We start from the raw sequence: 14,902 nt of genomic DNA, 5'->3' as shown, positions 1-14,902 counted from the left end.
AGGTGATCAAATATCGTTCGAAAGAAAAATAAATATGGTTTCGGGCAAATACATTTCTATGACTCACCCTGAACGTTGAAGTGGCAGCAGTGATTATTTTATCATAATATAATTTTATATTTGATCAAAATTCTGAGGGGTCGGTTTTAATGCTCCAAAGTATGCACGACTTTTAAAACGAAACAATGCACGGCACGACCACGGGATAAACATTTCACGAGTCGATGATCCACGCGGAGGACAACAGAGAATAAGTTGTGGCGACGAAATACGTACGTTAACCACTCGACACATTGTTTCACTCTCGATAATCTCGTTAGCTCTCCTCATCGAGTGGTCTGTTCGAGGGATCTAAGCAACCGCGAATAATTACGTGCTCTCTAAACTTCTGTAACCGATCAACTATTCTACAGATTATGGGCGTGGTTTGTAGAGTAGGGTTACTCACTGTACCTGGAGTGATATTTCCAGCCATGTTGTCTGCAACAAACAAATTGCGTTCCGTTAGAATTAAATGTCCGAAGGTGTTAAACAAAGTTTCGAAATGCAGAATTTAGTTTCGCATTTTCTATGCTTGCACGAATATTTTAAATACTTTAGTCTAGCCTATGAATGTTTTACTAGTGGACTACGATACGTTTCCTGAGTTCTAAAAATTTCATAAAAATATACTCCTAGGTGTACAGCAGTTTAAGGCGACAAAATCGAAATGTTCAAAAGAAGTTAGACAATTTTGAAGATATCTTTTCTCATGGAAAAAATTGTTTTTCTTCTTTGAGATGCTCTGACGATACTTTTTAATATTTTCCTTCCAATTTTTTTTAAAATGAAAGGTTTATCTTTAAGCTGTAAATTACCATTGCCGATCAAAAATTACTATTCATAATGTATTAAACATGTTATGCCAAGTGCAATGTAGAAAATTTTCAAAAGTTCTTAAGACTTCGCAAGGAATATCTTCTGTATCGTACGAGATCATAGAATTATACAAAATGGAGTATTTTCAGCATACTTTCTTCTACACAATCATGTAAGAATTATTTCCAATCTCGTCCAATATTACAAGTTATTATTGTTTAAAGTCGCCCGCGTCCGTGTGGCTATGCGCATAGGTTCTCGGACACCTCAGTATACTTTGTCCATTAGTTCAGTATATTTTCCAAGACAGAAAAGATCATGGAATTTTAAAAAATGGAATATGTTCAGCACACTTCCTTCTATATAATCGTGCAAGAATTATTTCCAATCTCGTCCAATATTACAAGTTATTATTGTTTAAAGTCGCCCGCATCCGTGGGCTATGCGCATAGGTTTTCGGACACCTCAGTATACTTTGTCCATTAGTTCAGTATGTCTTCTAAGACAGAAAAGATCATGGAATTTTACAAAATGGAATATGTTCAGCACACTTCCTTCTATATAATCGTGCAAGAATTATTTCCAATCTCGTCCAATATTACAAGTTATTATTGTTTAAAGTCGCCCGCGTCCGTGCGGCTATGCGCATAGGTTCTCGGGTTCTTCGTGGGGACTCTTTGACAACTAAAAAACACTGTAGGCGCTAAACCAAATTTTATTTAAAGAGCAATTTTTCAAAAATTTATAGGAATAATATATTTACTACGCTGAATGTGTTTCTAACACTTCTAACTGCAGTTATTTTTTAGCTGAATTCGATTATCTTCAATTAAAATCCTGACGTGAAAACTAGACTGCAGTTCTTCGGGCAGAATAAAGATCTTCCGCATCGATTGCAAGGAACAGAAGCTGAAGAAACATTTCTTTCGATTCCTGATCGTTTTAATAAAGTGACAATGAGACTAAGATATGCCTAAACTCTTGCCTAACTTTCTTACACTTTTCAATCAGCATCAGACAGAACGCGACGAATGTATATTCCGGTCTCGAGCGGTTAGGAGAAATAAATGGCCGCAAACGCATTATCCATCATCCGATGAACGTGATTTCAAAGACCATCTTCTGAAATCACGGAACGTGTCGGGATATTATACGGTGGTTTAACCGCGCAAAGCAAATCACTTTCGAGCCGGTGAATCTCGTTCGAGAGCTCGTCTCGTCCTCTTTCGCTTCCGAAGAATCAATGCGTAAGTGAACACGTTATTCGCTAACCTTATTTAGATAACTACCATACTGACATAAATAGCACACCGTTCGCGCGGGCCGCTCTTTATCGAAGGATAAAGTTATCGAAATCGGACGCGAGCCAAAGTCTTCTGCGTTGCTCGGTTCGTTTGCCTCCGTAACCGAGGCGAATCATTTCAGCGACATGTTCGCTTAGGCGTTTCTCGCGGAGGAAATGCCTGTCAACGAAACGGATCCCGTCGGCGCGCACCGATAAATCGGAAGAACTTCCGACGAGCTTCGACGAGGATGAAAGAATTGAAAGGAGAACTTTCCGAAACACGGGACGCTTTAATAAGTCCGTAATTAGGAAGTTTCACAACGGATCACAACGATCTCATAATCTTCCCTTCCGCTCGCTATTTCGTCGCTAATTATCACGCCGTGGAATAACGACCGAGAGCAATCGTTCAACTATGAAGTCTTATTTGTTCCGTTCGTTTTCTCGCCGAACAGAATTTCTGAAATGCTCGGACCAGCCGGAACCGTACCTGGTGCGATTTACCAATTTTTCGACTAAAGGTGATAACAGAAGTTGCGGAACAATGCGCCGGGATAAGCAACGAAACTTTGTTACCCACTCTAAAAGATATTTACAACAGTTAGCCGAAGTTAAACGCTGAATGATAAATCGAAATTTTCGCGGAAGCTAAAGCGCAAGAGTTAATTCGTCGCGGCGGGTGACAAATGTTATCGTACAATTTTTCCTGCATAATAATGCATTCGTAAATCCGACAACGTCGCCGCACGCTCAGATTTGTTTTGCGAAAACAAAATCTCACGCGCCGTGCGGATTTATGTTGTATTCGCATCGCGCAATGCGCTCCGTTGGTAAATTGTTATCGATGCGTACAGCTGTCTCAGAATTTTTCGCGAATATTAAAATCATGGAACCGAACGTTTTTAACTCTCTAAGTATTTCAATGAATAAAGATAGCGGACACGTATGGGAACGTGTTATGCTCGGTAAAATAATGTGAAAGGATTTTCTGAGCGTACATTATGCAATTTATTTACTCCGTTTTTATATGATTAAATACAGTTGATCTAATTCTGTGTTATTTTCAGGAGCATTACTGTAGCATTTAATAAAATAAGTATTGCTATGAAATTTAAAACTTTTTGTTACTTTGTGTAAGTCGACCCTGAAACTGTACGCGCGCGTGTGTATGTGTGTGTGTGTGTGTGTGTGTAGTTCACACAGTTGCCCCAGTGAGATTCTCACTGGGGCAATTGCGAATAGAGCAAATGATGATACGTTTTCAGTGAGCACACGCCACCGATCTTCCTTCTCTTTCCTTTTTGTGTGACGACAATCCCAAAGGGGGAAAGTCGGGCTACATTATCACAGGATTGCCCTTGCAGCTGTAAAACGACTTGACCCGTATTTTTCTTCGCGTTAAATCTAGCCAGCCCATGGATACCTACTTTTTAGTCACCTAAAATCTTCCGCTGTTCGTTACGAGACACTTTCTCCGACGAGCACCTACGATTCTGGAATATGTTTGTGACGGAGCCAAGGTTTCGCAGATAAGTGAGCAACTAATAACTTTAATCGGCTGTTAAAAGATTGAACGTTCTATGGAGAACATTGGGTCAAAGTAGACCCAGTTTTCGTCACCCAAGAGTGAATACATCTCTACGGAACGACTCGAAACACTAGACTTTCGAAAACAGAATATTTCACTTTAAATTTCTCGTTTTACGATTATTAGAAATGTAAAAATGAATAGATTGATTTATTTATACACATACTGCGATATAAATAAGGTGAAATTTCAAGGACGTATTTTTATAATTTATAGAAGAAAATCTAGGCGCGTTGACTGTTTGGTGTTTATCGTGGTAATATACAGGGTGTTTCCGATCTGGTAGTGTAATGAAAAAGGAAGTGAATTTCCTTTGAAGAACAGGCTGACAATGCAGAAGAGAATTTTGTTTATCGAGGCTTCGCTTTTTGAGAAAATCGAGCTTGAAAATTCCCCGAGCGCGCGCGCTATTAAATAAGAATCGGCTGGCGCGTCTGATCATGGCCTGCCATTTCTACTTCGCGTATGCACGCGAACCTGACTTTTCGTGATCGATTTTCCCAAAAGTCGAGGATCGTTTGAAAGAATTTTATTCCACACTTTCGACTTAGCTTTTTATGCAGATCCACCTCCTCGACGTTGGAAAATTAATTACGTAATAATTGATATCATTTGCGCCTCTCTGTGGTCATTTATTTCGCTATGTGAATCGTATTAAAATTGTAATAACAATTTCAGGTACCCCGTTGACTTCATATTGTTATCATTGTTTTTCAAGCGCATAGCGCAATAACATTTTCTTTATATTGAAAGTTGTTTTTGCCCTGTCAATGTGAATATAGATACAGCTACGAAAAATATACAGAGTGTTTTCGAATTTTCTACCTCCGTGCTAAATGTTATTGGAATCGAGAGATATCAATTAGACGGTATCTCTCGCTACAATTTCCATTTCCCGTGGAACCTTTTATTACAAAAATATTCTCAATGTTGAATACAACCATTTTCATCTTCTAAATGAAAGAGTATATTCCACTGTATTTCCTGGGAAACAGGAAACACGCAATTTTTATAATAGGGAGAAATGCGCGACAATCAAGTTCAATGGACAGCAATAAGAAAATATTCAATATCGCGGAACAATTGAATTTAAAAGGTTCCGTCGAGAATTCACGAAATGGATAATTTATTTGCTCAGCACTGCACAAAATGATCGAAAGTATTCAATATTGAACAGACCGATTGCGTCTAATACCACTTATTGCTTCGGTAAATCTTGCTCGATCACGTATTGTTGCTCAGAAGCACCTTTGAATAAAACTACACCTTTGAATATCATTTCCAGGGCGCGTGACGATCATTCCGACGTGCTGCAAATTAAAACATCGCACACGCGCCGAATTATCACGCTGATATCACATGATATTCCTTTCAACGGATCGCGGTCTGATCAATATCACTGTGAAAAATATCGTTCGTCTTTGATCTATAGGTACACAAGAATTCATTTAAAAGTAATATGAACACTAAATGAAAAGCCAGTGTCAACACTACAGAAGCACGAGTAACAAAATTCATATTTCAAATTGTTGCCACTACTGTCTCCGCAATTTCCAAAAATATTCTTTTTACGGGTCATGTAAATTCTTTTAAAAATTCTTTTAAGGAAAGGAGAAACAATTTCTAATTCTTAACACTAGGTTTACGGGGCACTAAATATGCTTATTCTACATTACATTATAAAAATAACGAAAATGTATCTATCCAAATTTTCAGGCATTTCTTTAACGATATATACCTAAAGAAACAAATTCGTTCAACAATTTCTCTTTCGTGCATCTTTACGATTTCGATGATTGTGAATGAAGAATACTAGAACGCATTATTTCAACGTAAACCTAGCGTTAAGCACCTTGTAATTGATGCAGACAGAAATTGCCTTTAGGAGGAATTCATTTCCTCCCTTTACTGGCTTTATTTAGATTGTAGAAAATGTGTGGATATTCTTAAATCTTTTAATCCTTCCACTATTTCAAATTACATCTACCGAAAGGACGTGCCGACAGTATTGTGATTCAATGTTGTACGATAGTCAACAGTTCCGGAAGCTGAAATAGAGACGGAGTGGAAACGGGGAGCGGTCTGGCCAACGGGGTTTATACTACTTAAGGGTTAGTAACGCCGCGTCGCGCGACGCTGTTAACAGTTCGGGGAGAGGTTTATGAACGAAAAACCGTGGCCACGCCGTGAAACCTGAGGAGAAGCGTCCGTGAATGAATAGTAAGGTCGCGATATAGGGCTTGGTCCGCCATGTCCGGGGACGAGAATGGAACAGAGTGAACGGTCTTGCCTAGAAATTGCGCGCGCACACGACCACTGAACGGCTCCAGAAGCTGGATGCCCGGGATTCATCGACTCTTACGAGCTCATTATACAGGGTTATGTACCCGACACGTACGCCTGACTGATTTCATACTCTTCCATGCTTTCGCGGCCTGAACCCGGTTTCTCACATCGTGCAGGGTGTATTTATGTTTATCGCGTAACGATTAAAGGGACACCGGCGATGAGCTGCGCATGACTCGGAATATATTAGGGCGAGTCATCAGTCCCTGCGCTTCTCCACATACACACGTGCACTTTCCTGACAATTTTAAACCGTCGGCAACTTTTACGATGCGCTTCAATATCGGTGACGTCGCGAGCCGCAAGGCATCGTGTTACGTTCCTGCGTTAGATTATCCGGGATTCGTCTACGATTGAAAAGGATCAGGTTTATTTTAACCAAGTGTCATACTTAACTCGCAGTTAACCTTTTTCCACTTGACGTTTCATCGGAAATGTCTTTGACGCGTGTACACTTGATTCCATTTTCGATTAATTCGATAAGTCAACGTTTCGAGAAATTTGCTGAACGAAACTAATTTATTATGTGATAGCTCATAATCCGTTTTGCTTGTTTTGAGAGGTTTCTACTATAATAGTCTCCTTATGCCGCGGGAAATGCAATCCCCTTTACGATTTAATACATACAGTAATGCACGGATAATCGTTGCATATTTAGCTACTCCTAATTGTCGCTTCTTATAAACGACAAACAGCAAAGTGAAATATGACTCGGCTAATTCTGAGCTAATCTTGTCATAGTTTAATAACAATTCGGTATTCCGTGAAGACTGAGAAACATGAAATAGCGTAATATAATAAATAACAGAATAAATGTGTTATTATGAATTAGGAAAGTATTGGATAATTTCATTAATCTTCGCGTTCTTTCTGAAATGATTAATATCTCATAAATGGACCATTTCTATTATGAATGTCACGCGAACATTTTTAGACAATGGCAGGAAAAATTCATTCTTTTCCTCGAATTAAATATAACAAATTCCGCAAATTAATTTTAATTAAATGCGACGTATTTCTCTCGTGAAATTCGAAAGAATATACGGTTACGAAATAATGATACGTATTTTCGAAATATCAGACCGCGCGTTCCAATTTTAAATAATTTCCTTTGACGCTGACAACGAACGTGCCAAATTAATTGAAGTACCACTATAGAATTCAAAAATACAATTACAGTTATAAAATACGGCGACGCGAACTTTCTGGAAGGCCGCATTTATAGATTTTCTTTTTTTGCAAAAGCTAAGCGCGCCTCTCATGTTTGCGCATCACAATGTGACTATTTCACATATGCAGGACGCTAATTGGCGCCCCCCGCGCATAACGCAAGTCAGGGGTGACGAACTGGCGGCTTGCGAGCCGCATGCGCTGGGATGTTGGCTTCGAAACAGAATTCAGAACCGAAATGAAACCGTCGGGTTCTACCTCACGGTAGCCCGTTTAGGGCATTTTCCATTTTTTACTTTGATCATTCCACCGGAATTTGAAATTTATTTTTTTTTTTTTTTGCGGCGACACGCTCTGCGAAATACAGAGGAACCGTAAAAGCAATTAATATCATAAATCTCAATTTACGTGTTTGGTCGGTTGAATAAATTGCTTTGATTTATAGTAAATTTTACAATTGTTGAGTCAGCGGTCAACGTGTTAAACAAATTGTACGCTCGATCATTCGGACATATTATGAAACATCGTTTAGAGCATCACTAAACGCGTTTAGGGTGGGGTTGCAAAATGTTCGTTAATTTATAAAGCGAAAAATAACTCCACGGTGACAACCGCTATTCCTGTTTGTTGAAATAGTACAAAACAATATTCGATCTATTGTTTACGGACGACGACTTGGTTGCTGCGCATACATCCCCTCGTAGAAAATATTTGATCCAAATCGTGCACGCAATCGTGCAAATATTAAAAATAAAACATAGCTATCGTGTACACACATAGAAAGCAAATACGTCATAGCAGATAACGATATTCCAAGAAAATATTAATGAAACGACGCTCGGTGTTGTGCTTTCGCAAAATATAAAATATTTCATTGTCCACTGCTGTGTAAAAATGATACAAATATTCGAGCAGCACAACAAAGCATCGGAACATTTTTCACAAAACGAAAATGAGGAAACAGTTTGCGAAGAAAGTTTCTTAATAATTGAGAACAATGGAGCTGTGCATTTTTATTTAAAATATAAATTGTATTAATTGCATGACATAGGAGCTACATAGACATTTATATCTCTCCTTAACATTGTAAACGAGTTGAAAACAATACACAGATGTTGAGAACAACACAAAATATACAGTATTTTAAAGTTCTTGAAATGCTTTTACTGTTTTGTATTTGATCTACTATATTTTTGTAAAAAGTGTATAAAATTCGTGGTTCGGTGATTCTTCCTTAAATCACTGTCAAACTAATTTTCATACGAATACAGTCTTTACATATGATAATTTTTATCGATGTACTTTCCTTTGACGTTAACCCCTTGCCCTACAATATCGAGTCAGACTCGTGACGAAGATTCTGAACAGAGTCTAATAAATATGTATGTTATTAATAGACTGCGGATTATATGCATTTATGACAAAAATGGGTGAGCACAATTTAAAGCAGTGGAGATATTAAAAATATTTAAGGGCACCAGCGTATTGGTTTTAGCTTAATAAAATAATTAAAGGAAGAAAGAAATTTTTATTTCGCTCCTGGGTCTTGCAATCAATGCAAATATTTTTTATTTTGCATAAAGATCCGCAGTCTAGTTAACTATTTTGTTCTAGTTAATGTATACAGGGTGGTTGGTAACTGGTGGTACAAGCGGAAAGGGGGTGATTCGACGCGAAAAAAGAAGTCGAAAATATAGAATGAAATTTTTTCATCCGAAGCTTCGTTTTCGAGAACATTGAGTTTGAAAATGCAGCCAATGCGCGTGTTATTCGATAGGAATTGTCTGCTGCGTCTGATCATGACCTACCAATTCTACTTCCTGCGCATACTAAAGCACGCGAACCCGACGGATCTTTAAATTCGATTTTCTCGAAAACAAAACCTCAAACGAAAAATTTTTATTCTATATTCTCGACTTCTTTTTTGCGTAGAATCACCCCCTTCCCGTTTGTACCACCAGTTACCAACCACCCTGTACATCCTTTGGAGAAAATATTGGCATACAATAAATATAAACTATCTTTTCTTTTTTGCTATGAAATTCTGAACGATGAAGAATTTCTAATCATTATAATCACAAAGTAAACAGTAGTGCAAGGGGTTATAAAAGTGTTTGATTAAGTGTACACGATTAGGACTCTAATCCAGGGGCAGGCATATCCCCCGGGGCATTTTTTCGCGTAATCTAGCGCTGTCAGCTTGCCCGGAGCTTTTCGCCTAAGAAATTGTTTTGCGTTTCATCCCGAATCCTAAAGCAACGCGGGGGCGCACAATGAAATTCCATTTATCCACGGTAAATACGCCATATTGAGGGCGAATATTTTTCATTGTAAGCTCGCATTCGCAGTCCTCCCCGAATCTCTCTCTCTCTCTCTCTCTCTCTCTATCTATCTATCTCGAGGCAGCATGTTTCCCTCTGAAAATATCTTGTCGATTCTACAAGGGCTGACGCTGCCCGGAAAAAGGAAGAGGAGGACGAAAAAAGAAGAAGAAGGAAGAAGGACAGAATCTGAAAACACGCGACGTCAGATATCAGCTATGGTTGGGTGAAAATCGATCTTATAACAGGATCAACTGCGGCTATATACAAGGAAACTGCTTTTCTTCGAAGATCAGAAAGCCACGTTAATGGGCTAAATGCCAATTAGAGAAACGCTCGTCCAGAACCAGAGAGAGAGAGAGAGAGAGAGAGAGAGAGAGAGAGAGAGAGAGAGAGAGAGAGAGAGAGAGAAATCAATGTTTTATAATCCGCGGCCATTTATTTCCTGCTTTCAGTTCACTCCCTTGACATTATTGAACTCGCCCATCCATCGGCCCGCGTCATTGACCATTGTCTCGCCGCTTTGTCATCGGCGGACGACATCATTTTTCCAACAACCCGGTCACAAGTCTTGCTCGCTGGATTTGGATACACGAGCTCGTGAAATTCATATACACGGACGGGCAGAATGGAGCAGGAACTAGAAGATATCCGGGAGAGAGAAGAATGAACACAATGACGCCAAAGAAAGATCAAAGGCATCTCTCTCTCTCTCTCTCTCTCTCTCTCTCTCTTTTCGCCCCTCTCTGCCATATTTATCTTTTCCTGTGAACTGCAACGGCGACCGCCATGTTACGTTCAGACGAGACATTGCCATTTGTATCGTGGGTATTTCATATGAATATTATTTTTAATGCAGGATGTCGCCGATCTGTTGGTACAAGGAGGTGAATCTACATGAACAAATAAGTCGTACAGAAAGAATCTCGTTTCTTCCTTCTTGCGGGGAGATCAAGTTTGAAAATTCACAATTCATTGGTCCAGACCGGTGCGTCTGTTCCTGACCTATCGATTCTAAAGGGTGTCCCAAATACAGCATTTTAAATTGCGCGCCATTTTTTTTTTTGTGGCAAACATAGAGTACTAAGTTTTGACAACTGGCATCGGGAAGTATTGAGGTTTAGTCATGGAGAATCACACGATCCAGCAACGTATAGAAATGGTGAAAATTCACTACGAAAATGGTGAAAACTTCGCAGAGAAGGTTCGAAAAGACCGCACGGATAGTGGTCATTATAACGCACCATCGCGCAAAATCATTTTCAGCGATGAGTGATGAATTTGGGGGACCGAAAATCCACAAATGATTCAACAGCTTCACATGCATCCACCACGGGTCACTGTTTGGTGCGGATTTTGGATTGGAGGAGTGATTGGGCCGTACTTTTTTGAGAATGCTACTGGAAATGCGGTTACCGTCACTGGTGTTCGTTATCGTGACATGACAACCAACTTTTTATGGAATCAATTGAACTGCATGGACTTGGAAGACATATTCTTCCAACAAGATGCCACACTGCGGGCGAAACAATGCGGTTACTGCAGACGAAGTTTCCTGGTCGGGTCACCTCGCGCCGCGGCGATGCGAATTGGCCACCAAGATCGTGCGATTTGACGCCATTGGACTTTTTTCTTTGGGGTTTTCTGAAAGGAAAAGTGTATGACAATGATCCACAGACCATTCCAGAGCTCAAGGAAGCAATTGAATGCAGCATTGCAGAAATCAGTCCGCAATTATGCCAAAACGTAATCGAAAATTTCGTCAAAAGAGTTTGCAAACAAGGACGAGGCGGCCATTTGTCAGATATTGTGTTCCACACATAACCTCCTGGTTTGTAGATTACAATGGGATAAAAACATTCATACTTACAAAAAAAATACTTTTTATTAATAAATTAAAATGTCTTCCTGCAGGAAGATTCGCGCTCCCTCCCCTCATCTGGCGACGCTGCTCCAAGCTCATTTTTCTCGATAGTTAAATAGAATTTATTAATCAATATATTATTGTCAGCTTTGCTCCGATCACTTGATATTGAGAGAAAAATTTTCTTTTACAAAAAGGTCTGCAGTCTATTCATCAACTATCGCGACACAAAGATCGTTAGCTAAACAAAGAATGAAATAAATGATTTATATTCTCGTTCGTGTTTGTCTAAGGTGTTACACTAGCTAAAATTACAATTATAATTTGTTTAAAGCATATCAAGCTTTGAAATCATATTTCCTTACCACATCTTGATTTTTACCTCCGCAAGAAAAATGTATAGAACAGCGTCTCTACCGTTGTGAGTAAAGTTTGATCGATGATTACGAAAGAAATTTTTATTTTTCGAGTGAACGGAGGAACGAAATTTTTAAGGAAGCTATTTTTTTGAAAACTGTAGAATTTGAGAATTGTAGCAGGATTAACCTGTTCTACCGTTGTCAACCGAACGGAGTGGAATTTCCGGACATCTGCGAGCCATGTATGCTAAGGCTATGGGACTTTTAGCAATTTTTAGATAAAAGCTGATACTAGCTGAAACCCAGAACAATGCATGAGGACGAGCAAGGAAGCTTCTTTTCCGATGTAAACCTTCCATTCTGGAGCGACAAAGCCACGATATTATAGCGATGTAGAATTCAATTATAGCAATGGCCCCGAGACGTAAAGACATATTAAAACGTCAACTCTGTGAAATACACAAATATCATTTTTAAAAATACCAAGGAGAAACTTTATATTACTGTGTAAAATTGAAAATTAACCGAAGCTTTCAATCAAGAGCAAAATATCAGCAGGATAATTGATCTTTTAAAAATGAACGAGTATGTACCGGGCTACAAATACTGTGTAAATACAAATTGATATCAGTGATGGACTCACTTCCATTTAATGCTTAGAAATTATTAATTGAGTACTGCAGTGGTGCGTTCTCATGGCGTTTCGTTTCAAATATTCAAATTTCGGTGTTAAAGGCTTTTCGTAATATCACAGTCGTGAGTCCGCGCGATTAGTAAGCAGAAACACGAATAATTCACCGAAGCCACTGATGCTGGTCAGCCTGTCACACCGCAATCCTAATAATACACTAGCATACGCTCAGCAGTAGGACGGATTGCAATTTTCAAATTCCTTGACCACGTAAACTGTCACTTTTCCGCCTCTGCGTTATCCTCTCGGAGGACTCGTTTGTCACGAATTTAATTACACCTATTTATAATCTAACTGCATGTACAGTCACACGAATGACGATATTGCCGTCGGTAAAGTACCATTAGTTAATCGAACGACATTTGTCTTATTGGAACAGAATAAATAATATTTATCATTTCTGTTGAATCGCGAGTATAATCAAAGTCTAAATGAGTTTTCTCGAACTCTTTCGAGCAGGTGAAATTGACGTGTAGTGCGTGGAAAATGTCTAAACGCGAGGCTACGTATTTTTAGGACGAAAGAGGAGAACACGTTACGAGCTGCAGGGAAAAAGGTGGCAGGATAAAAAAACTTCACCATTAATATTTGCATAAGAAAAACGGAAAACTGGACAGCCCAATATACAAGCTGTCGATCAACATTCACACGAATGTTTTGTCTGGCCTTATTTAGGAGAGACAGCAGACATTTGCTCGCTATTTCGAAACTTATTCTTATTATCAACGCGTTCACTCAAAAAACGTCACAAAGGCATGATAACGTACTCGATAGGGCCGTAACTGCAAAATCGATGGTAAAACTGATCGCAGTGATTTTAATCCTTTCGAATTCCACGAATCCGAACGAAATTCCGTACAGCCAAATTATATGTGCAACGAAACGAATTTATAGGAATTAACGGGGCGGATTGTGTCAGCCACATACGGCCGACGTCGACCTGACAAATTCTATAATTCAGCGGCGAGGGTCTGTCTGTGTCGCGCGAACAATTATACGAACTCAGTCTCACGGATTTCCGGTGTCGAATCTGAATTATTTACGTCGCGTGGGACGTTCAGTGTAACATCGTTAGGGACACGATCATCGAAATAGAAAAAGGGTGGTGTTTGTTGGGTACGCGAGACGAGTTAAGATAGTTGTCCACGATCCGCGACGCATTTAGAAGGCTATGCTAAACTTAGATTGTTTTCTGAACAAACGGAGTTAAGACGGTTCGCGTGAAAGAGAGTGTGTCGCACCAGAAACGATACGGAGGACAACGTTTACGGAGATGCTTGATTAACTGATGGATTAAAACCACTTGTAGACCTGACTCTCTTCGGAAATCGGTTTCTCTTTTTTTTTTTTTTATTCATTAAGCACGTGTCGCTCCGTAGAGCGCGGACGGATCGATCGCATTGATTGATCTGGTAACGTCGATTTCCATTTCTGTTTTCTAGTATTCAGAATGCGTTTAACCCGCGAATTTAAAATGACCATGCATTTTATAAACCTTTGAACTTTCGCCGTCTACGTGCGAAGTTTCTATGGATTATTTTTATTTCTCTGACCTGCTGCTTAACCTATAAAAGAGGCGGAACTGAAGTGCAAGTGCAGTGAATCTCGGTTGAACGAAGGTCAATTAATTATCCTCCTTTAATCAGAAAATCCTCTGAGAAGAAAGCATGTCGGTTGACAATTACGCTTTTGATAGTCTACGCCAGGCTGAGAAATTGTTCCACATGATTAATGAGGGTTTACAGGTCACATTATGGTTTCATATATTTGTCTAAATATCGAAATTCACCTGAATTAACTTGGATGGAGATCCACGTAAATTGGATCGAACTGATTTAATCGTTTCTCGAGAAGCCATATGGATCAATACGTGTTGTAATCGTACCGATCTTCACTATGTATTTTTCTTCGCAATACCAATTGCGATTTTTCAACATTTATTCACTGCGAATTTACTAAACTAATTTACGTAGGTCCTGGAAAAAAACCCGAGTCCAATGAACCTCAATTTTATAGGAATAATTTCGTTTCAACCCTGAAGCGAACTATCGGGGCCGATGGAGCTCCAATTTATGCTAATTATTATTTAATGTGCAACTATTAATAATATCAGTATTTATGGACCAAGATGAAATTTTACTGTCTCACTTCTATTTACCATTTCGATGGAGATGACTACTAAATATAAATATAATATTAAATATAATTTAATTAGGTTGCATATAATGTGTAGATATACGAAACAGTATCAAAAGTGAACGTTACGATTGTTTTCGTGAAGTGCAAAGCAAAAAGCAATACAAAAAGTGTCTTTGCAATTTAAATCATTGCATTTTTAACACGGACTGCCAAACTAGAAACTTCAAAAATTCCATAAATTCAGTGTTATTTAATGAAATAAAAATTGAAAAAATTAAATG

The 14,902-nt window shown here is 38.9% G+C and overlaps 1 protein-coding gene across 1 annotated transcript in view; it reads right to left on the bottom strand.

Annotated features, from left to right (window-relative positions):
- LOC143352446 (uncharacterized) overlaps nucleotides 1–14,902 on the bottom strand; it is a 112,804-nt gene that overhangs the window by 85,525 nt on the left and 12,377 nt on the right. Inside the window, exon 2 of the mRNA XM_076784943.1 lies at nucleotides 454–480. Within this exon, the coding sequence (XP_076641058.1) occupies nucleotides 454–480 (27 nt within the window). The remainder of the gene's footprint in view (nucleotides 1–453; nucleotides 481–14,902) is intronic.

The sequence above is a fragment of the Halictus rubicundus genome, chromosome 3, assembly GCF_050948215.1.
Source record: "Halictus rubicundus isolate RS-2024b chromosome 3, iyHalRubi1_principal, whole genome shotgun sequence".
NCBI classification, from domain to species: domain Eukaryota; kingdom Metazoa; phylum Arthropoda; class Insecta; order Hymenoptera; family Halictidae; genus Halictus; species Halictus rubicundus.
Note: the sequence above shows the minus strand (reverse complement) of the source record. Positions and strands in the feature narration are given on the sequence as shown.